The sequence below is a fragment of the Eschrichtius robustus genome, chromosome 3 (assembly GCF_028021215.1).
Source record: "Eschrichtius robustus isolate mEscRob2 chromosome 3, mEscRob2.pri, whole genome shotgun sequence".
NCBI lineage: Eukaryota > Metazoa > Chordata > Mammalia > Artiodactyla > Eschrichtiidae > Eschrichtius > Eschrichtius robustus.
Window position 1 is genome coordinate 16364235 of NC_090826.1, and position 25322 is coordinate 16389556.

A 25322-nucleotide genomic window follows, 5' to 3' on the forward strand; every position below is an offset into this window, starting at 1 on the left:
GAAAAGTTACATTCAGATCTTATGCATATATACTAAGAAGATTGCTACTATAACTAAACATAACAAAAAGATATTATAGTCAAAAATGAGAAGCTTAGAATTCATCTTGAGGGTGAATGTCCCCAGTGCCACCCATCACTCTGAAGGATTTAAGCAGAGATGTGAAAAAGGAGTGATAAGTCCAGATCTCTATTTTAAAAAGATGACTGCTTCGTGGAGAATGAGCTTGAAGGGGGCCAAAGCTGGAGCCAGAGAAATGAGAGGTATCCATGCAGAAGTGCAGGTCTAAGGCAGTAGGAAATGGAGAGGAGGAGACAAATTCAACAACCATATCAGGTAAAATGAGAGAACCTTGTTAAATATATGAAAAAGGAGTGACTCAAGGAGGAAGTACATCAACAGTGACTTCAGGATTTCAGCTTAATTAAAGCCAGTGCCACTTAGATAAAAGAACAGGTTTGGGGGACCAGGTGATTAGTCTGGTATCGGATATATTGAATCTGAGACGACTCTGGAATTTCCAAGTGGAGATAACCGGCAGGCAACTGGAAATACAAGACTGAAGCTCAGAAAAGAAGGTGGGATGGAGATAAAAAATGTAATTCATTAACACATACCACTGGGGCCATCTACCATTAGATGAAATTACCCATGAAAAATGTGCTGAATAATATCAGAATTAGAACATAACCCAAATATGAGGGAAAATTTTGGGGTGGTGAAACTGTTGTATATTTTTACTGTGGTGGTGATTACATGACTTTACATGTCTGTCAAAATTCACAGAAATGAATGCTACAAAGAGTGAATTTTATTGCATATAAATTACACTCAGTAAGTCTAACTAAAAAAGAAGAAAAGGAGAGTGATCAATAGTCAATAATCAGTACCAATAATGCCATTAGAAGTGGTAAAAAGACCAATACGATAGCATGTTGCAAGCATAAATCAGACCATATTACTTAATAGTGAACACAGTAGAAGCAGAAATGGTAGACTGTTCTTGAGAAGACTGGGTAAGAGGAAGAATGGGTTTAAATGGTAACTAAATGGACGCGTAGGATTGAGGGAGTGTTCATGGTCTGAAAGAGACTTCAGCATATTTACAATGAGAAAGAAGTCTGTGGGAAGGTGGTGAATATATATATGAGACTGCAAACGGACAGCTAGTAAACTCTGATGAAAGTTTGGATAGAGATAGGTTTGTAGCTCCGGCAGAAGGTTGAAAAAGGCATACTCAGTGCACTCAGTTTTCTAAACAGAGACAGAAAAAAAGCCATCTGCTGAGAGTGGGGAGGGTTGGGCTGATTACAGGATTTTACAACAGGGAGGTCATAAAAGGAATGGTTGGTGGTGGAGAGCATGTGTTTGTAGAGGCACTTTCATTCACAGTGGGGTAATCTTGTCCAGCAGTGCTCTGCCTACTGGAATTTAAGAGAGAAGATGGGGTATTAGCACTGTTTTTTTCTAAAGGAAAAGGGGATAGTAATTATCAGATAATCCTCCTCTTCCGTCTTTGCTCAAGTCTCATCTTCAATAAAGGCCTACAACTCTAACCATGTTATTTACATACTACAACCTGCTGCCCCTCCAGCATTCCTTTCCCTGCTTGATTATTTTTATAGTACTTAAAACTTTCTAATATAAACTAGGGCAGGGATCACTGGATTCTTCATTGATGAATCTGAAGTGCCCAGAACAATGTAGAACATAGTAGACTCTCATTAACTATTTGCAGCTGAAACAAGTGTGCATTCACAGGTCCTTTTAAACATGCATAAATGTATACTCCCTAAATCCAGAAAATATTAAAGGAACTTTATAACAATGTAAAAAGCATGTTAGAAAGAATAACAGAAATGTGATGTAAAGGAAGGCTTAGGTTGTAACTCTTCCGGTGACCCTGAAAAAGCCAATTTACCTCCACGGCTTATTTTTGGTAATAGCAAAGTAAGAATAATTATATCCCAGAAACAACTGCTTAAATCGTAAGATTAATGCTTGAGATGCCTGAGAAAAGGTTTTGTAAACATTAAAAAAAAGATGATTTTATTATGATTGCAACTAAATTACCAAGTAGCTTTAATATAGCAATAGAAAATGGAGAAAAATCATGTATTGAAGGAAATGCATTTTGGACATTTTTCTGCATTAGTAGTGAAAGTTATCTCGTCAAAGATATTGGAAACACTTCTCAAGACTACTGTGTGTAAGGTGAAGATGGATATTGGAGAAACAGAACGCTTTTAGCAAGACTAGGCTTGCCTGAAAGAGAATAGCATTCCCCTGAACTGTCTGTATTACCCTGTCTGGAAGCAAGTTAAGTACAATGGTTTCTTTCCGGGGTAGATTAATTACTAAGTCTGGGAAAAGTGGGCTAAATTCTGAACAAGGTATCTATGTCTATTCATGGAAATATGTATAACTAAGTTAATTAATATCCAATGAATGAAACTTCAAGGCTCATGTTGCGAAGAAATGAACTTTTGTAAATAGTGGGGACGTGTAACCCATTTGAGGAGGCAAGGAGGACCTGTGCACAGTGCTTGCCAGACAGGCTTGGCACCTGAGTCTGTGGATAAGCTCCACCACCAGGTAGGTGCCTGGACTCCTTCCACAGCATATGAATACAGACAGAATTTGAACCAGCACCAGCATTCTACAGAGAATGCTTAAGATTTCACTGTGGAAGGCAACAAGAAAATAGGAATAACATAGCAGAAATGTTCTTTTTAGGCAGCTTTGTTGACAATATTTTTATCAACATGGTGGGGAAATCCAGTCATTTAAATTTATTTATCCCTAAGGATCACTCAGACTCAAGCCTCTAGAAAAGGGAGCTAAGAGCCCTTGTTTTAAAAATTGCTCTGCTGGTGTTGATAAGTGACATGGAACCAGGAATGTGTAAGAAGTTCTGTTCACAAGGTTCCAGAACACAGTCCTCCAGAGGAATATGAGAAGTTAAATTAGATGGGTGCACAATATGGGAAGGATTGGGCTTGTGGGACACTCAAATCACTGGTGACCTATTTTCGGCCCCAGTAACCGAATCTTCCAGGGATATTTCGAATACTTCTCAGAAGGCTTAAGTCAAGCAAAGGCAAGTATAAATCTCAAATTCCTTATTATTGATGTGGACCTTCAGGTTATGGTTTTAAACATGAGTCTTTTTCAGGTTAGTTTACACAAACTAAAAGACTTTTATTTCTTTTATTTTCTGCTTACTTATGTTTTATCTCTTTTAAGGTATTTTCAATATTCACAAGTGAGAATAAATCAAGGATTATTATGAAAACAATTTTCCTGAATTAAAGTATGTTTCTTTTATACTGAAGTAAATCAAAAGTGAGAACATGGAGATTGGTTCAAGATGAGAGAGTAGAAGGACGTGCGCTCACACCCTCTTGCGAGAGCACCAGAATCACAACTAACAGCTGAACAGTCATCAACAGGAAGACACTGGAACTCACCAAAAAAGATACTCCACATCCAAAGACAAAGGAGAAGCCGCAATGAGATTGTATGAGGAGCAAAATCACAATAAAATCAAATCGCATAACCGCTGGGTGGGTGATTCACAAACTGGAGAACACTTATACCACAGAAGTCCAGCCATTGGAGTGAAGGTTCTGAGCCCCAAGTCAGGCTTCCCAACTTGCGGGTCCGACAAGGAGAGAAGGAATTCCCAGAGAATCAGACTTTGAAGGCTAGCGGGATTTGACTGCAGGACTTCGACAGGACTGGGCGAAACAGAGACTCCACTCCTGGAGGGCACACACAAAGTAGTGCGTGCATCAGGACCCAGGGGGAAGAAGCAGTGACCCCATAGGAGACTGAACCAGACCTACCTGCTACTGTTGGAGGGTCTCCTGCAGAGGCGGGGAGAGGGGGGAGGCTGTGGCTCACAACGGGGACAAGGACACTGGCAGGAGAAGTTCTGGGAAGTACTCTTTGGCATGAGGCCACCCAGAGTCTGCCATTAGCCCCACCAAAGAGCCTGTAGCCTCAGGCGAAACACCCAACAGGGAGGGAACTCAGCCCCACCCATCAGCAGACAAACGGACTAAAGTTTTACTGAGCTCTGCCTACCAGAGCAACAGTCAGCTCTACCCACCACCAGAGCCTCCCATCAAGCCTCTTAGATAGCCCCATCCACCAGAGGTCAGACAGCAGAAGCAAGAAGAACTATAGTCCTGCAGCCTGTGGAACGAAAACCACATTCACAGAAAGAAAGACAAAATGAAAAGGCAGAGGACTATGTACCAGATGAAGGAACAAGATAAAACTCTAGAAAAACAACTAAATGAAGTGGAGATAGGCAACCTTCCAAAAAAAGAATTCAGAATAATGATAGTGCAAATGATCCAGGACCTCGGAAAAAGAATGGAGGCAAAGATCGAGAAGATGCAAGAAATGTTTAACAAAGACCTAGAAGAATTAAAGAACAAACAAATAGAGATGAACAATACAATAACTGAAATGAAAAATACACTAGAAGGAATCAATAGGACAATAACTGAGGCAGAAGAACAGATAAGTGACCTGGAAAACAGGATGGTGGAATTCACTGCCGTGGAACAGAATAAAGAAAAAAGAATGAAAAGAAATGAAGACAGGCTAAGAGACCTCTGGGACAACACTAAATGCAACAAAATTCGCATTATGGGGGTCCCAAAAGGAGAAGAGAGAGAGAAAGGACCCAAGAAAATATTTGGAGAGATTATAGTCGAAGACTTCCCTAACATGGGGAAGGAAATAGCCACCCAAGTCCAGGAAGCACAGAGAGTCCCAGGCAGGATAAACCCAAGGAGAAACACGCTGAGACACATAGCAACCAAATAAACAAAAATTAAAAACAAAGAAAAATTGTTAAAACCACAAGGGAAAAATGACAAATAACATACAAGGGACCTCCCATAAGGTTAACAGCTGATTTCTCAGCAGAAACTTTCAAGCCAGAAGGGAGTGGCACGATATACTTAAAGTGATGAAAGAGAAGAACCTACAACCAAGATTACTCTACCCGGCAAGGATCTCATTCAGATCCGATGGAGTAATCAAAAGCTTTACAGACAAGCAAAAGCTAAAAGAATGCAGCACCACCAAACCAGCTCAACAACAAATGCTAAAGGAACTTCTCTAAGTGGGAAACACAAGAGAAGAAGAGGAACTACAAAAAAAAACCCAAAACAATTAAGAAAATGGTAATAGGAACATACATATTGATAATTACCTTACATGTGAATGGATTAACTGCTCCAACCAAAAGACACAGGCTCACTGAATGGATACAAAAACAAGACCCATATATATGCTGTCTACAAGAGACCCACTTCAGACCTAGGGACACATACAGACTGAAAGTGAGGGGATGGAAAGAGATATTCCATGCAAATGGAAATCAAAAGAAAGCTGGAGTAGCAATACTCATATCAGATAAAACAGACTTTAAAATAAAGAATGCTATAAGAGACAAGGAAGAACACTACATAATGATCAAGGGATCAATCCAAGAAGAAGATACAACAATTATAAATATATATGCACCCAACAAAGGAGCAGCTCAATACATAAGACAACTGCTAACAGCTACAAAAGAGGAAATCGACAGTAACACAATAACAGTGGGGAACTTTAACACCTCACTTACACCTATGGACAGATCATCCAGACAGAAAATTAATAAGGAAACACAAGCTTTAAATGACACAGTAGACCAGATAGATTTAATTGGTATTTATAGGACATTCCATCCAAAAACAGCAGATTACACTTTCTTCTCAAGTGCACATGGAACATTCTCCAGGATAGATCACATCTTGGGTCACAAATCAAGCCTCAGTAAATTTAAGAAAATTGAAATCATATCAAGCATTCTTTTCTGACCACAATGCTAGGAGATTAGAAGTCAATTACAGGGAAAAAAAAGAAAAACACACAAGCACATGGAGGCTAAAAAATGCGTTACTAAATAACCAAGAGATCACTGAAGAAATCAAAGAGGAAATCAAAAAATACCTAAAGAGAAATTACAATGAAAACACAACGATCCAAAACCTATGGGATGCAGCAAAAGCAGTTCTAAGAGGGAAGTTTATAGCTATACAATCCTACCTCAAGAAACAAGAAAAATCGCAAATAAACAATCTAACCTTGTACACCTAAAGGAACTAGAGAAAGAAGAACAAGCAAAACTCAAAGAAAGTAGAAGGAAAGAAATCATAAAGATCAGAGCATAAATAAATGAAATAGAAACACACAAAACAATAGCAAAGATCAATAAAACTAAAAGCTGGTTCTTTGAGAAGATAAACAAAATTGATAAACCTTTAGCCCGACTCATCAAGAAAAAGAGAGGACTCAAATCAATAAAATCAGAAATGAAAAAGAAGAAGTTACAACAGACACCACAGAAATACAAAGCATCCTAAGAGACTACTACAAGCAACTCTATGCCAATAAAATGGACAACCTGGAAGAAATGGACAAATTCTTAGAAAGGTATAACCTTCCAAGACTGAACCAGGAAGAAACAGAAAATATGAAGAGACCAATCACAAGTAATGAAATTAAAACTGTGATTAAAAATCTTCCAACACACAAAAGTCAGGACCAGAGGCCTTCACAGGTGAATTCTATCAATCATTTAGAGAAGAGCTAACACCCATCCTTCTCAAAGTCTTCCAAAAAACTGCAGGGTTAGGAACACTCCCAAACTTATTCTACGAGGCCACCATCACCCTGATACCAAAACCAGACAAAGATACTACAAAAAAAGAAAATTACAGACCAATATCACTGATGAATACAGATGCAAAAATCCTCAGCAAAATACTAGCAAACAGAATCCAACAACATATTAAAAGGATCATACACCATGATCAAGTGGGATTTATCCCAGGGATGCAGGGATTCTTCAAAATATGCAAATCAATGTGATACACCATATTAACAAATTGAAGACTAAAAACCATATGATCATGAAAAAGCTTTTGACAAAATTCAACACACATTTATGATAAAAACTCTCCAGAAACCTACCTCAACCTAATAAAGGCCATATATGACAGACCCACAGCAAACATCATTCTCAATGGTGAAAAACTGAAAGCATTTCCTCTAAGATCAGGAACGAGACAAGGATGTCCACTCTCACCACTATTATTCAACATAGTCTTGGAAGTCCTAGCCATGGCAATCAGAGAAGAAAAAGAAATAAAAGGAATACAAATTGGAAAAGGAGAAGTAAAACTGTCACTGTTTGCAGATGACATGATACTATACAGAGAGAATCCTAAAGATGCCACCATTAAACTACTAGAGCTCATCAATGAATTTGGTAAAGTTGCAGGATGCACAGAAATCTCTTGCATTCCTATACACAAACAACGAAAGATCAGAAAGAGGAATTAAGGAAAAAATCCCATTCACCACTGCAACAAAAAGAATAAAATACCTAGCAATAAACCTACCTAAGGAGACAAGAGACCTGTATGCAGAAAACTATAAGACACTGATGAAAGAAATTAAAGATGACACCAACAGATGGAAAGATATACCATGTTCTTGGACTGGAAGAATCAACATTGTGAAAATGACTATACTACCCAAAGCAATCTACAGATTCAATGCAATCCCTATCAAACTACCAATGGCATTTTTCACAGAACTAGAAGAAAAAATTTTACAATTTGCATGGAAACACAAAAGACCCCGAATAGCCAAAGCAATCCTGAGAAAGAAAAATGGAGCTGGAGGAATCAGGCTCCCTGACTTCAGACTATACCTCAAAACTACAGTAATCAAGACAATATGGTACTGGCACAAAAACAGAAATATAGATCAATGGAACAGGAAAGAAAGCCCAGAGATAAACCCATGCACCTATGGTCAACTAATCTATGACAAAGGAGGCAAGGATATACAATGGAGAAAAGACAGTCTCTTCAATAAGTGGTGCTGGGAAAACTGGACAGCTACATGTAAAAGAATGAAATCAGAACACTCCCTAACACAATACACAAAAATCTAAATGTAAGACCAGACACTATAAAACTCCTACAGCAAAACATAGGAAGAACACTCTTTGACATAAATCACAGCAAGATCTTTTTTGACCCACCTTCTAGAGTAATGGAAATAAAAACAAAACTAAGCAAATGGGACCTCATGAAACTTAAAAGCTTTTGCACAGCAAAGGAAACTATAAACAAGACGGAAAGACAACACTCAGAATGGGAGAAAATATCTGCAAACGAAGCAACTGACAAAGGATTAATCTCCAAAATATATAAACAGCTCATGCAGCTCAATATTAAAAAAACAAACAACCCAATCAAAAAATGGGCAAAAGACCTAAATAGACATCTCTCCAAAGACGACATACAGATGGCCAAGAGGCATATGAAAAGCTGCTCAACATCACTAATTATTAGAGAAATGCAAATCAAAACTATAATGAGGTAACACCTCACGTCAGTTAGAATGGGCACCATCAGAAAATCTACAAACAAATGCTGGAGAGGGCGTGGAGAAAAGGGAACCCTTTTGTACTGTAGCTGGGAATGTAAATTGATATAGCCACTATGGAGAACAGTATGGCGTTTCCTTAAAAAACTAAAAATAGAATCACCATATGACCCAGCAATCCCACTACTGGACATATACCCTGAGAAAAGCATGATTCAAAAAGACACATGCACCCCAATGTTCATTGCAGCACTATTTACAATAGCCAGGTCATGGAAGCAACCTAAATGCCCATCGACAGATGAACGGATAAAGAAAATGTGGCACATATGTACAATGGAATATTACTCAGCCATTAAAAAGGAATGAAACTGGGTCATTTGTAGAGATGTGGATGGACCTAGAGACTATCGTACAGAGTGAGGTAAGTCAGAAAGAGAATAAGAAATGTTGTATATTAATGCATATATGTGGAATCTAGAAAAATGGTACAGATGAACCAGTCTGCAAGGCAGAAATAGAGACACAGATGTAGAGAACAAACATATGGACACCAAGGGGGAAAGCAGGGAGGGTGGTGGTGGTGGGATGAATTGGGAGATTGGGATTGACGTATTGGGACTGACTAGTATGTGTAAAAGTGATAGCTAATAAAAACCTGTATATAAAAAAAAGCGATAACAGCAACTCGATTGGCTGTATGAATCAGAATTTTATTAACAACTCCTGAAACATACAATCATATCTCCATTTGAGAAATAAATCTCTCATCTTGCAGCCTACAGAAACTGAAAACCATCCTTCAACCTTAGCTGAGCCTACAAGAAATATAAGGCAAACACTCGGAAGCCACACAAACAAGGTCAGCTGCTGCTACCACTACAATACTGGGGATATGGGAGGCTGTTGCCAGTCTCTATAACCAAGGAGTTTACATATGAACATCCACGTGGGACATACAAGATCCTGGATCCCTACAAAAGCTAGGACTTGGAACTGAGATTCTTATAAAAATCCCCGAGACTCCTAACAGAGTGACAGTCTCAGTGAAAAGGAAGCTAAAACAGTACACAGACCAAAATAAACCAGTGAACCAACACAGAGTGATGACAAGGAAGGATATTTGGTTTCAACTAGGTGTAGAGAGCCTGCTGTCATCCTGAAAATTAGTATACACAGGGAATGCGTTTACTTTGTGTGCGGTAAGAAAGTTCGTTTAGGACATTAAACTCAGATTAAGTTCCAGCTAATGTTTTCCCTAAGACATGCTTTGAGAGGAGCTGCCCTCAATCCACATCCGGGAAAGTTTAGCTGAAGATAAGTTCATAAAACAAATTTATAAAATATACAAAGAAACAATACACCATGAGCAAAGCCAGAGAAGACAAACAGAAAGAGTAGAAACCTCCCTCTGCCAGAAGAACTTCAAATAATAGTTTTATATCAAAAACAGATAATGAATGTAAAAGAAAAAGAAAAAAATCACTATTATTTTTATCATTCAGGGCCACTTTGGACAGAGGCTCTGATTCTTTTTTTAAAATTTTTTTTTTAAATTTTACTTATTTTATTTATAGCTGTGTTGGGTCTTCGTTTCTGTGTGAGGGCTCTCTCTAGTTGTGGCAAGTGGGGGCCACTCGTCATCGCGGTGCGCGGGCCTCTCACCATCGCGGCCTCTCTTGTTGCGCAACACAGGCTCCAGACGCGCAGGCTCAGCAATTGTGGCTCATGGGCCCAGTTGCTCCGCGGCATGTGGGATCTTCCCAGACCAGGGCTCGAACCCGTGTCCCCTGCACTGGCAGGCAGACTCTCAACCACTGCGCCACCAGGGAAGCCCACTATTATTTTTAAAAGTGGAAAAGTTTATGTTACACAGCATGCATCTCACACAGTATATACACTCATGAAATTGCACAAAATGAATTCCTGAATGATGAGTGGGGAACATTTTTCCACAAGTTCTGAAATTCTCTCTTCTTCCCCACCAAGTATAACGAAACCATAATAAAAATTCCTAGGACTTCAAGAAATCAATTAATACAGGGACTTCCCTGATGGTCCAGTGGTAAAGAATCCACATTCCAATGCAGGGGACGCGGGTTAGATCCCTGGTCAGGGAACTAAGATCCCAAATGCTGCAGGGCAACTAAGCCCACGCACCTCAACGAGAGAGCCCACGTGCCGCAACTAGAGACAGAGAAGCCCGTGCGCTGCAACAAAAGATCCTGCATGCCGCAACTAAGACCCAATGCAGCCCAAAATAAATAAATATTTTTAAAAAGAAATCAATTAATACAGATTTTTGCACATTTAATTATTGAAGTGATCATATGAATCAAAAGTCTGGCCCATCTCTGAGGCTTTTCAGAGTACCCTGAAGACACAATTCTCGTTTTATAGAGTTTACCCTTCAACCCCTAAGCCTCCAGAATTGCTGCAATTTGTTCCAGTCAGAAATATGATCTAGAATAGTGGCAAGAAAATGTTTTCTAGCAGAAGTAAGAGAAGGGACCATACACCTTAACTCTGACTTTACTGCTTTAAACAAGTACCTCTATACAAACTACTGCGTATTTCTATGCATCACACTTGTCAAAAGCAAATGGTTTCTGAAGCGAGCTTTAAAGTGTTTCATCCTCAGGCAGAGACAGTAAGAACTATTCTCAAAAGTCAACAACAAAAGACTGATATCCAAACCAAACTGTTACAATTTTAATATCCTCTCAAAGTAAACAAGGTATGCTAAATAAGCGCAAAAAAGACGGGAGTCATTAAGCATATGACAATTTCAGGCCGATATTATCTAAAAGAATGACGATGAGTTAATTTTCGTGGTTAACTTTTATAGCAATAACATTAAAAAATATTAATACTGAAATCAGAGGGCCAGGAATGTTTCTGGTAAGCCTTACAATTTAAAAAATGCTAGAGGTGCATGGGTTCTTGAGGTTCATTTACTTTGAATTTTGAAGAGTGTAAGATATAAAGGGAAATTACAGAACTTCTAGTTCCTTTAAAACACATTCATAGGTTAAAAAAATCATGAAACTAGAAAAATGCCAAGACACTTTCCTTCCTGACACCACCAACCTCTACCTCATCCCTAATCATGGCAAAAGACAGTTCTTTCTTTTAGCTATCTTCTGGTTTACTGCTGAATAATCTATATTCTTTTACTAAGGTGCTGGTGACTTATATTACTAATTCCAAGAGTATTTGCATTTCGAAAAAAAATGTACCATGGTAATGAAGACAACTTAACCCCAGATTCTGTTTGTCCATTTATCCCTAGGAGCTGTCTTGCAATGTCAGGCCACCTAAGTGACAAACTGCTTAAAAGAATGAATGAATGTCAGGGATGAGTAGAAGTGGGATTTCAGTGCAGAACTTTGCTTTATACTTATTTCAGTTCTGAGATATGGTTTGTATCTTTGACTGTATTCCCTATGCCTGTTATTCTTTCTATTATTTGTTTGGATGTTTTTTTCAAAACATTTGTCTTCAATAGCTTCTCCTATTTTTGGAACTACTACATCACTAATTGTTGAATGACAACTCACAGGTAGGTAAATGAAGGGAAAAAATGAAGGGTCAAACAAATTACTCTTCTCCATCAAAAACAAGTGTTCTTTGGAGGGGCATTCACCTACAGCCACACCAAAAGAAAGATTGTTTTTTCAAAGAGTTACAAAAAAGCCCCAGGTCATCACCCCACCAAGGAGGAAGTTCCTAACATAGTGAAGGCACTATGCTTCTGGAGCATACTGATGCTTATGGAGGCCGGTCTATTGAGGAAACAGGCGATTTATAAATATTTATGATAAATTTCTCCCAGTCCCAACTGCCTGGTATTGTTTGCTTTTCTGCTCTGGTTTACTGTGGAACTAGATGTTCTACAGTTCCAAAGAACCAGACACCTCTCAGAGACCTTCATGAGGAAATTACCTCGAGAACTGAGCTGGGTGGGAAAACCACATCTTAAAGGTAGAGATCAGGTTTTTTGATTTGCCAAGTTTCTCAATTAGGTCACAGTAGGCAATAAATATTGGGGATGTGGGTGACTAAAACATCTCCAGTACATATCTAGATTAACTGCTGGGGGATCAGTCATTTGTCAAATTGTATAACTTAACTTGACAGGCACAGAGAGCAAATTATACAGTGTAGGGCAATGTTTCACAAGATGGGCTATGCTGACTTGTTAAAAGCCATATTCTTATGGACTACTGATATAAGAATAGTTGATAAGCCTCAGATAACTTTTGATTAATATTATAAAAACCTAATGGTTAGATCCAAGATTCCAGGTGATGCTACATTAAAAAGAAATAATTTTGAATTCAGAAGAATATAATACTTTGACAATATTAATGATAAAGCAATAATGATAAAATTAATATTTCAGGAAAAATGAAACTTTAAAAAGTAAAAGCGGAAGAGCATTACACCTATCTGCGAGTTAATCAGAGAGGGTACTTTTATTTTTCAGAACTAGTTATAAACCTTTGACATTCTGATTGCTATTTTCCTTAACCCAAGATTAAAGAAGAGGTCTTGCATAGAGGAATTCTTTTAAGTTTAGAATTGATTAGGCTTTAAAATTCCGAGAAGACAGGATTAGGGACTATAGACCATGCTGGTTTTGACTGGTTTCCAGCCCCAAAGCAACAAAATTAACCACGGAGGAAATGATTCATATGAATGAGGCAAAAACAAAAAACACGTGTACAGTGACATACACCTTGGAGGCATTTTGTATATTTCAAATTTCATTTGCATTTTTAGGTAATGGAGTAACTCTTTGCTGGATGCACTAAAACATAAACACACCAATGAAGAATACAGACTAGGAATTACAGCATTCATTTGATGTTTCTGGAAGTCAAGGGAAGTAGCCAATTAAAAAATAGCTCAAACACTGCTTCTTTTTCATGTTCAACAAGCAAAATATAATTAATAACAGAATAGCTTACCTGAGACTGGGCTCTTTCTTGAACTTAAGTTCTGAGAATCCACAATCTCTTCTGTTTGCCCATCTGCTTCTACCTCTATTTTGTTCTGAATCTCTTTTGCATCTTCATTAAGGCAAGTTCTTATGCTCTCGTCCTCTTCTAAGACTCTCTGAACTGCGGTGGGACCACTAGCAGTACTAACATTAGAGGCAGCAGCAGGAACAATGACTGGTGTGGGAGGAGGAGAAGCTGGAGGAGTTGGAGGAGACGGAGAAAAGGAGGGAACTATGGAAGGGGTGATAGGAGTTGCAACACTCTCCACTTTCATTTCTTCGGGGGGATTTTCCAGAATCTCCAATTCAAGAGTCAATGGCAACACCTCCTGTTTTGCTATTTCCACAATGCTTTCCGTGGCTGGTAATTTTTCACTAACTCCATTCATTTCATTAATTAGGTTAGTACTAGAAATCAGCGGAATATCATTAGGTGCTACACTACAAGATTTCTTGCATATATCGTCATCAATTTCATCTATTGGTGAAGGATCTGATGCTTCTGTGCAAGATGTGGGGCTGGGTATAGGAATTGTGTCTTCTTTTGAGGAAGAGAGTTCACATCTGTCATCAGTAGCACTGGTGAATACTGGTTGGCTACTAAGAGCAGCAGAGGTGGGGGAAGCAACTGTACTTCGAGCAAGGGGAGAAATAGTGGTAGGTGATGGAGGCAGAGTAAGCTCTGGTATGGCTTCTACTGCAGTGACCTCAGATGTCTGGCCTGCTTGTTCTTTCTTCTCTCCACTAAGGGCTAGCCTAAGGACTGGGGAAGGAGTCTTTAACACTGGATCTGGTTTTGGCTTCTCTTCTGGGAAAGAAAAAAAGGAAACACATGTTAGAATAACTTTGGGATCAGAGATTATATTGTATTATTTTAGGGTAATTCTTTTAACCTCTTACTCTAAAACACGGGCAGCAGAAGACAGATCAAAATATTACTTATTTTGCCACTCCAAAAACATTGTCATATTTTCTTCTCTATTTTCCACTATTACTTAACCTCCAATACATATAAAGTTTACTTTGAAGTAAGAGAAGGAATTAATTCACCAAATGACTATGTCAAGAACACAAAGGGGGCTTCCCTGGTGGCGCAGTGGTTGAGAATCTGCCTACCAATGCAGGGGACACGGGTTCGAGCCCTGGTCTGGGAAGATCCCACATGCCGCGGAGCAGCTGGGCCCGTGAGCCACAATTACTGAGCCTGCGCGTCTGGAGCTTGTGCTCCGCAGCAAGAGAGGCCGCGATAGTGAGAGGCCCGCACACCGCGATGAAGAGTGGCCCCCGCTTGCCCCAACTAGAGAAAGCCCGCACACAGAAACGAAGACCCAACACAGCCATAAAAATAAATAAATAAATAAATAAATGTAAGAATACAAAGGGAAAATCTAATCAAACCTGAAACTAAAACATTCTTGGGATGGGAATGGGGCTTTTCTTTAAGGTAGAGAAAGCCTTCATCTGTAGAAAATTTTTCTACCAAGGATACACTGTAGAGACAGGACAGGACAGTTCAGGGGCAAATAACTGGAGATTAAATTATTAGATACAGATACTATTTTTTATTCTATATATTTCTGCATTTGGGGGATTTTTATAAAGAACATGTATTACCTGTATAAAAAACTGTTTCAGTAAAAACTATCATGGTGTCATTTATTATCAATGAAGTTTATTATCAGTGAAATCAAGTTCCTGAACATAAAACTTCATTTAAAATTAACTTTCATTTCTTAAAAGAGGCATATAACTAGAAATAATGTTAAGGAATAAAAATGGAAATTTATCTTGTATCTTCAATTGTTAAAAAAAAAAAAATTCTTTAAGGAGAATAAACAATTTATATGAAAATAATACAAAAAATGTGCATCTGTATACAGACAGAAAAAGAATGATAGCAAGAGTGAGACAGATAAATTGATAATCATAATAAAGGTACCAGAAAAATGAAAGGAAAGCTAACTCATGAAAATTTCTGTATTTTAAAATTCCAGGTAAACTGATACATGATTCATGCCTGGGAAGATGAAACCAAAGGAGATTTAGACTGGTTTCCAGCCTTGTGTTTCCTTAGTGGAATGAACAGGCTCCAGCGGAAAAACAGCTACTCATGAGCATGTTCAACCGATGCAAACAAAAATTTTAAGCATTGCTAACAGACAATCTAAACTGAAAGGGCCTTTACTTTCTCTGCCAGAAATCTTTATGCATCAGTGAAATTGAGTGTTTACAATAACTTTTAGTTAAGTAAGTCTGTCAAAGAAAATATGCTCGTTGATCAGATAAACAGATGGTAAAATTAAGCTGTTAGAGGCTAATTCATTCACTGCAACTACTTTTACTGGCCTTAAAATTCACTTTAATTGATGGGCTTAGAGGCCAGTGTTTCTTTAACTCTGCCTATTTACTGTAGTGGAGAAATAAGATCAATAGGCTCTGAATGCCAAATACTTCAGACTAAGTTGCCAGGGCAAGAGACAAAAACATTCAAAGAAATACATCTATTATGTTTATTACATATATGTGATATATATAAAATAAATACGTATTTATTAAAATATCCCTGATGAAAATACTTTCCAACTCAACCAGAGTTAACTGCTACATGGGTAACCCAGATTATAAGATACCACTATTAAAAAGCACATCAGAATATTACTCTTTGGGACTTCCCTGGTGGTGTAGCGGTTAAGAATCCACCTGTCAAAGCAGCGGAAACGAGTTTGATCCCTGGACCGGGAAGATCCCATATGCCGCAGAGCAACTAACTCCGTGCACCACAACTACTGAGACCACACGCCGCAACTACTGAAGCCCACCCGCTCTAGGGCCCGCGTGCCACAACTACTGAGCCCGCGTGCTGCAACTACTGAAGCCCGTGCGCCTAGAGCCTGTGCTCCGCAACAAGAGAAGCCACTGCAATGAGAAGCCCGCGCACCGCAACAAAGAGTAGCCCCCTCTCGCCGCAACTAGAGAAAGTCCGCGCTCAGCAACGAAGACCCAATGCAGCCAATAAATAAATAAATAATTTTTTTTAAAAAATAAGGATATTACCCTTTATGACCACTGAATGAAACCTAGATGAATTAAATTAAACAGTAGAAAATAGTAAATCTCACATTAACAATCTAATAAGAGTATGTCAATTCAATTATTAATTTTGGGAAATAAAATTTCTGATACTAAAAATATCAAACAAAAGCAGACCTATGACTGAAACTTCTATATACTCTTGAGAAATAGCTAACATTAATAAAGAAAATAAGAAACAAAAAAAATTTATTTTGAGAGCTCCTTATTCTGAAATAAGCCCTTTAATTAATTCATTAAACTTTTACTACAGAAAGCTGAAAGGTATAATAGAGTAGATCTAAATAAAGAACACTGATTTTATTTCTCTAAGAACTTTTACTATTAAGAGTATGTTTTTCAGAGCCATGATAGTTTGAAATCTAATATACTGCATTCAAAATGTTCATACCATTTGGCCATTTTTAGGAATTTGCAGGAATTTCACCTTTAAGAATTTTTTCTAAGGAAATAAATACTGAAGAGACAAGACAGAGGCCTGGAATATTTAAAGCAACAATATTTATAATAGAAAGATAAACTAAATATTTATATTTATATTATAAACTAATATTTATAATAGAAAAATAAACTAAATGTCTAACAATGAGGGACTTATTAAAGAAACAATGGTCTGGGCATATAATGGTATATTATTGCAATCATTTGAAATAAGCTTTTAAAAGAGTATTTAATTATACAGAAAGTTGTTTATAATAAAAGATATGTTTTTCTAAAAAGCAGGGCACAAAAACTGCACGTGGAGCATAAACCTACTGGTAACAAAAAAAATACAGAATACTAACATAGATGCATATGGGGAAGTCTAGGATTACATACAGCTTATTAACAATGGCTCTGGATAATGAGATAAGAGATAATTTTTCTTTCTGTTTAACCATAGTTTTTATAATGAATGTCAGATTTATAAGAAAGAAAAAACTGCTCCCTTTTATTCTCATAGAGTGGTGCAACCAAGCTCCTAGATGGGCGCCCTTTGGTTGTCAGGAGCCACACATGACCGAGAGGGTGTTACTATCATTTAATGGGGAGAGACCAAGAATGCTAAGCATCCTGCAATTTGAGGGACAGTCTCATTTGACAGAGAATAGTCCTGTCCTAAATTCCAAGAGACCCAATTGAGCTACATTGGTACAACTGGTTGAATTACAACAGAATACCATTCATTGAATACCTACTCTACATCAAGAGCCTTCAAAACGCACTAAGACTAAGGCTTAAATAACTTTTATTTGTATTTAATTATACATACCATATCCTCAATACACTGAGCTGAATGCATTTTTTCAAACATCAGACAATCATTTAAGCTGTGTCTCTAGACTATCACACCAACTGAAGATTTTAATTCATTCAACAGTCTTTCTACAAGTCAAGCTGAAGTCTTCCTTGGGTTTTTATCAAGTACCAAAACAAATGGGAAATGGCATATTTGTCTGGAAACTTGGTCTTCATGTAACTATTCCAGCTGTTCACATCAAAAACTGAGAAAATCAGACACTTAATTATGGCAGCTAACATTTATTAAGCACTTAATATGTACCAGGAAATGGGTCAAATACCATATATACATAGTGTCCTTTGATTCTTACAATCACCAATGGGATAAAAACTATTACGTTCCTATTTTACAGATGGGGAAACTGAGGGTTTTAGAAATTAAGTCACAGGTCCAAGGTCATATAACTAGAACCTAAAAATGATTTCAAATGCTAAATTCTTCCAATTCAAGAACCTAAAAATGATTTCAAATCCTAAATTCTTCCAATTCAGAGGGGTAAAGGGGGGGGGGGCGGGTTATGGAAAAAGAAGTATTTAGGTGAATCAAGCTAGTGGGAGACTTTGGGGCTAAAATGGGATCCCAGTACAAACCCTCAGTAATGATATTTCCATCAAGAGAGAAAAACCAATCTGACTGCAGAATGCAGAATCTATTGTTTCTGGGGGTAATATAAAAATTTTTAAAAACAGTGCATTTTTGTATCCTACTTTAATTTCAAAATGAATCTACAGTTAAGAAGAAATTTTTAAAAACTTTCTTAACTGTTAAAAAATTCTCTGAAAAATGATGAACCCTTTCTAATGTTATTTGAATTACATATATTTAGTTTAAAAAAGAAAACTACTCTGAAAACTATTCTATATATTGACAAGCTATGGCTAGAATTAGAAACAGAAGATTAGAATTACTGAGTTTTCTGGAGAACAGCTGGTACTAGAGGGAAGACAGCAGTAGTTCCAAAAAGTTACTATAAGCTCTATGAAATATACTTAAAACAGAAGTTTTTCTTTTCATCAAGGTAATGTTGAACATTTTCCAATTCACTCATATCTATATCAAACATCAATTTGAAATGTTGATTTTATTATTCAAATTTCCACTAAGCATAAAAAACTGAGAGGAAACAAAGAATTCTACATTCCTCCTTCTGCAAATCAAGGCCTAAATATGGTAAGATGCAGGTGTCTACCTAATCCAAAAATCTTAGGTCAGAGCTATCACCATCAAGATATGTTATGAATTCTGTGTATTGTAGCCCAGCTAGAGAAAGTCAGCGTAAAGGATATATTTTAAGGCCTCTCTGCATGGTAATTATTCAGTATGTTTAGCACAATTCTAACTAGCAAAAGGATTATAACTGTGCAAAAGTAACGACATTTTGAAGGGAATACCCTGAAAATTCTCCACTCAGATTGAAAATACTCTGAATTTTGACTCAAAATTGCTTGATCATTGGTATTGGTGGTAGGAAGTAGTCTTCCACAATACCTACGAACTGCACTCCTGCAAGGTGAATGGCTTTAATATTAAAAATTTAACTTTAAGCATGTATGAGTCTCTAACTCTGAACATTGCTGAAAGAAGTATTTGACACTGCAACTTTTAGAAGCATGCCAGTGTAGGATTTACTACCTATCTTGTGGTTTAAAACTATTTCATAAAACAAAATTTAGGACTTGTCTCTGTTCAAGTCTACCAGGCTCCTGAATACTAAAGGGAAAGAACACCATATTATCTTTGCATGCTGTAAAGAAACACTGAAACCACGCATTAGAAGTTTGTGTTATCATCTTGCAATCCAGTGAAAAAACAATGCTACTAAATACCTCCACTTTGACTGTGTGCCAATTCCCAATGCTTTTTAAAGAATAATTTTTAGAAAGTACAGAAAGTATACATCAGCTATGGAATATTAATGGGTTTGGAGGAATAAATAATTCAAGAAAACAGAAAACACATAAGACTTCTATTCATTCTTAGAATGAAATCAGAAACATGAACAAACTAACTTGCTTCCTTCTGTGTCTAATGAATTGTCTCCCAATTTTAGCTAAGGTCAACTTAAATCCAACTAGGCAGGAAAGAGAGACTGTGATAACCCACTTTCTGGCATGAGATTTCCCTTAAAGTTTCCTATTTATAATCCAAGAGGCAGTATGTGTACTTATTTCACCAAACATTTCGTACTTCATGTTCAAGGTCAACAGTAGAGACCTTAGTATGATTCCTGCATAATAATAACGGCTATAATTTACTAAGTGCTTTTCAAATGCTTGGCATGTCCCCACTACAACTCTGTGAGGCAGGTATTCTTCATTCCATTCTGTAACTGAAGAAATTAAGATATACAACATTATGACTCATCAAGACCAAATAGCGCTTGATGGAGTCAGGATCTGAACTCAGTACTATCCCCAACTGAGGCTACAGAAGCCGAACTTGTAAGAAGAAACATTTTATGTTTTTAAAAATAGTAAGATACACACGAACACGTTGAACTTATAAACAAAACTGTTGTTCTTATAAGGAAATATATACATCGATTTATCTTCCCCAACCTTGCTCCAAAAAAAACAGTTTAAGGCAGCTAAGCTTTTACCTATAAATATACACTGACAGTGAGGCATTAATAAAATGGAGGAAAAATTTTTACTAATCATACCTACTTTACTTTCTTAGAGGTAGAACACTTCGATTTTCCATCTCAAAGCTTTGTTTAAAAGTGGGTATCTAAATAATCCTCATGTTTTACTTTTATTCCTAAATGCTGAGGGCAATGTAATTAATTAAAAAAAAAAAAAAGAGACTAAAGGTAAGAGGGAGGAAAATAGTCATACACAAACCTTGCTTCTGGTCGCTAGCTGCAGTGACAGGGGTGCTGGCAGCAAGATGAGCGCTCTCCACAGTCCCATAAACCACAGGGCTGTGCTCAGGGACCTGGCTGGGCAGCTGCTGGGATTTGAAGTACAAAAAAGGGTGATAATGAGCGTGCGAACATAAAAACTAGCAACATGGAACCCAAGGCAAGTGGGGAAGACAAAGTAGGGCAGGAGATCACAAAATTTAAAAAAAAAGACAAAAAACAAAAAACAAAAAAACAGAAAGCAAGGAAAAAATATATAGGCCAGTATAATAAATTCAAAAAGTACATGGGAAGACAAGGAAGAAAAGGAAAAGAGGCAGCAGGAAAGGGGAAGGAAAAGAGATGATTAATATTAACCACAGCAAGAGAAGACAGCACAACAATCATTAGTACAATGCATTCTCCAGTGTTCCTTCTAAGGACAGACTTTCAACCTAACAATGTCACATCTGAGAGAGAATTTAGCATCCTCCCAGTCAAGACCAAAGGGACTTGGTCAACTTCATTTATAAATTACCTAGCAAAGTAGTTCATCAGTCAAAAAGAGGACAAACAAAACATGATGGGTTTTAAAACCAGTTACTGATTCAAGAAAACAATACTGAAAGGTGATTCTTATCATTTGTTCATATAACCACTCAGGTGAAATGCAACTTGGAAAGCCTTTAAAGGAACTTTCACCTTAAAATGTCTTTAGATTCTGGGTCAAGGATGATATCTTTTCAGAGTCATAAATCTGAGTAAAGTATCTGGCTTTTCAGAGCTAAGAGAAAACTATCCTTTTCAATCAGCCAGTATATGGAATAAAAAATGCCCATCAAAATCCTAGCAGAGTAGGTTGAAAAAAATTGCAGGCACTGTTCAACTTAGAGGGAAAAAGAATTACACAAGAAAGAACAAGAACATTCAATCTGCATCACGTTCCAGTTAGGTATTTGTTCTGGATTTGAGGGTTACACAAAAGCCACACAACAAAGCAGTGTCTCTCCTCGGAGATCTAAGGTCAATTTTTTGATAGCTATAATCGTCTACATTGAATTCTGTTAGTGCTATCAGAGCAGAGCTCCCTGCACAATTCTGATTTTTTTTTTTTTGGAGGGGAGGGGGAAATTGGGGGTAGACAGGGCCACTCAAAAATGGGAGTTAATGAAAAATATTTTCGCGTCAGTAAGTCTCACATACAGTAGGAATATAAAATGAAATATATGAATTAAACACCTATCATTTATCATATGTCATTTAACTAACAATGCTTTTCACAATGTACAACATACAATTGATATAGGACTATATGTAATGTATAAAATAACAGATAAAAATGGGAAACATAGTATTATTTCACCTATTCATTATAGACCATGAAAGTACTCATATTCCACAAAAACCTCTACATGAAGACCACTAAAATTATATTTCCATATGTAAAAAATGAAAGAGTTTCTATTTTCACTTTGAATCACTGTCAAATGGATAGTACTACCATGATTACTCTACTCTGAATCCTTAGCTCCAGTGGGAAAAAATTCTATTATTAAAATTCAAAAATTAGGAAGGGTTCCCAGCTGTAAGTGAAAATAACAGTCACCCCTCTGTACCCGCAGACGTGTGAACCGCAGATACACAGAGCCAACTGTACTAGCCATTAATACCTAAAAGACTTAAATATCCACGGATTTTGCTATCCACGGGTCCTGGAACCAATCTTCTGTGGATATTGAGGGATGACTGTAGGGACTCAGTTCAATTCTATGGTTGAAAACAGCTCTAGAACAAAGGAAAGAGTCTATACTATTTAATATTTATTAAATAGTTATCCACATAACCCAGGAAAGAAAGATCTGTAAATTGTGTCCTTTACCAGAAAGAAAGAAAATATTAACTACTCCAATAGTCAGGGAAATTAATAACCAATGAAAAAGGGTAACTGCTGAAAGTAGGTCACCAAAATAAATGACATACATGGTTAAGCTGAGAGTTTTAAGACAGTAAAAGACTGCTGATACCTATAAATCTGTATAGATCAGAGAGTTTTTCAATCTAGGATTAAAATACCTTCAATCATATTAAAAAGACAACTGCACAGACATTTTTCCAACAACAAAGCCCTAGGAAGATGTTATGTATAAAGATTTATAAGAAAGGAGTGAGATAACATGTTGGTTAACTCATAGTTCCAAATCCAAGTATCTAGTACTTAGTTATATAGCCACGGAATGCTAGGAAAGTACTCAATTTCCTCAGCTGGGGACTTCCCTGGCAGTCCAGTGGTTAAGACTCCACACTCCCAATGCAGGGGGTGCAGGTTCAATCCCTGGTCGGGGAACTAAGATCCCACACACCACACGGCATGGCCAAAACAAAAAAAAAACAAAAAAAACACACACAAAGGTAATCCTTAGCTGTAAACTGAAAAGGAACTAAAGATCCTACAGTGCCTTTCAGCTTTAACATTCTCTAAGCTTCGGACAGGACCAAGAAAATAACATACTAACATACAACATACATCAGTACTTTAATCCTGTTTCAGATTAATTTTAATTTAGGATAATCTCAAATTTTAGCTAACCTCTAATTTCATCTCTTCTCAGGTGACATGATCAACGCTGTTGAGAATATATTTAATGAATTTCAGAATCACTGCACTTCAGTCACTTTCACTATTGGTAGGAGTTAAAATTTATAAAAATCAGACTGGAAGGGCAATTGATATCAAAACATAAAATAATTCAACAAAGATGCTCAGGAAGTCAGGTTAAAAGGTTAGGGTTTATTTAGCAACATCACATTGTTTCAACAGTTCATAATTTATGTCAATGCTAAATTCCCTCCCCACATCAAATTTTTCAAGATCAAAGCTCTGACTGGCAGAAGAAAAAAAATTCTCACTCTTCAAAAACAATGTTAAGGAAGCTTATTTAAAGAATGGCAAGATATCAGATACTTGATAGTACCCAAGAAGTGAATTTCCTTTATAAACTCTACTTGAGAATCTACTCTGTTGAAGATTTACATATTAAATTTGAAGTATTGGCCTGAAGGGATACTGGTAGATGTGGGCCCAATAGAGTACCAACAGATAAAACAAGGCAACAAAATCTGGGATTGTCTTTAATATTCTTTGCACAATTTAAAATTCACTTCTCGAGAGCAGCCAAGATGGCAGAGTAGAAAGACTCAGTTATCTCACTCATGAGCATGCCAAAATCACAACTGTCTTCAAAACAACCATCAATGAAAAAGACTGGAACCTACCAGAAAAGATCTTCTACAACTAAAGACATAAAGAAGGAACTAAAACAAGATGGGTAGGAGGGGCAGACTCATGATATAATCAAATCCCATACCCCTGGGTGGGCAACCCACAAACTGGAGAACAGTTATATTGCAAAGGATTTCCCATAGGAGTGAGAGTTCTGAGACCCATGTCAAACTCCCCAGTCCGGGGGTCCTGCACCGGGAAGATGAAACCTCAGAGCATGTGGCTTTGAAGGCCAGAGCGGCTTAATTTCAGAAGCCCCATAAGACTGAGGGCAAAAGAAACTTCACTCTTAAAAGGGTGCACACAAAATCTGATGCGCCCTGGGACCCAGGTCAAAAGCAGTGACTTGATAGGAGCCTGGGCCAGACCTACTTGCTGGTCTTGGGCAGTCTCCTGGAGAGGTATGTGTGTGTGGGGGGTGGTGTGTGGCTGTGGCTCACCCTGAGGACACAGACACTGGTGGCAGCCATATTTGGGAACATTCTACTGTGTGACCACTGCTGCTGGTGGCTGCCATCTTCACTCACTAGTTCCATCACCTAACCCTAAACCCACACAACAGCCTGTAGGCACCAGTGCTGGGACGCCTCAGGCAAAGCAACTCAGCAGGAACAGAGGCCCACCCATCAGCAGACAGGCCGCCAAAAGACGCTGTGATCCCACAGCCACCTCTAGACATGCACCAAGACATGCCCTTGCCCACCAAAGGGCCAAGAACCACTTCCACCCACCAACAGGCAGGCACTGCCCTCTCCCTCCAGGAAGCCTGCACTAGCCTCTAGAACAGCCTCACCCAACAGGGGGGCAGACACCGGATGCAAGAAAACGATGATCCTGCAGCCTGCAGACCCAGCCCACTCACAGCAGGCCAGACCTTATCCTGGGACCAGCTTGGCCCAGGCCCAGTCCACTAGCAGGCCAACACAAGCTTCAGGACACCCTGGATCCCATACCGGGCTGTGTCAGGAACTGGCTCCACCACCACCGATTTGAAATGAGTTCTAGGATCCCTGGGCCCTTCAGCCAGGCTTCAGGAGCCAGCTCTGCATGCCACTACTAACCCCAGGCACTAATCCCGGGACCTGGTGTAATACAGGCAACAGCCTCGGAGTCTTTGGGATCCTGACTCCACCCACCAGTGAGCCAGCACTAGCCCAAGGGCCCCCTAGGGATCTAAAACAAGCCACCTCGTGACCAGGCCCCACCACACAGCAGCTAGCAGCATCCACACAAGGCATGGCCTGGCAACCAATCACACTAGGGGCCAGAAAAGCCTGCCAGACCACCCGCACAGTCAGCCCTCCACAACAGAAGGAGTCACTCAGCCCTCTTAGGAGGAACCCCTAGAGCATAT

General features: G+C 38.2%; 1 protein-coding gene across 11 annotated transcripts in view; it reads right to left on the bottom strand.

The window, feature by feature from the left end:
- Positions 1 to 25322, bottom strand: part of EIF4G3 (eukaryotic translation initiation factor 4 gamma 3) — a 389134-nt gene that overhangs the window by 124833 nt on the left and 238979 nt on the right. For 7 of the 11 annotated variants that reach the window (XM_068539087.1, XM_068539094.1, XM_068539088.1 and 4 more), the window contains 2 exons: positions 20690 to 20798; positions 13443 to 14282 (listed from right to left, as the gene is read on the bottom strand). In XM_068539087.1, coding sequence (XP_068395188.1) covers positions 13443 to 14282; positions 20690 to 20798 — 949 coding nt within the window. The remainder of the gene's footprint in view (positions 1 to 13442; positions 14283 to 20689; positions 20799 to 25322) is intronic. The other 4 variants (XM_068539095.1, XM_068539086.1, XM_068539093.1 and 1 more) reach the window with 1 other exon arrangement.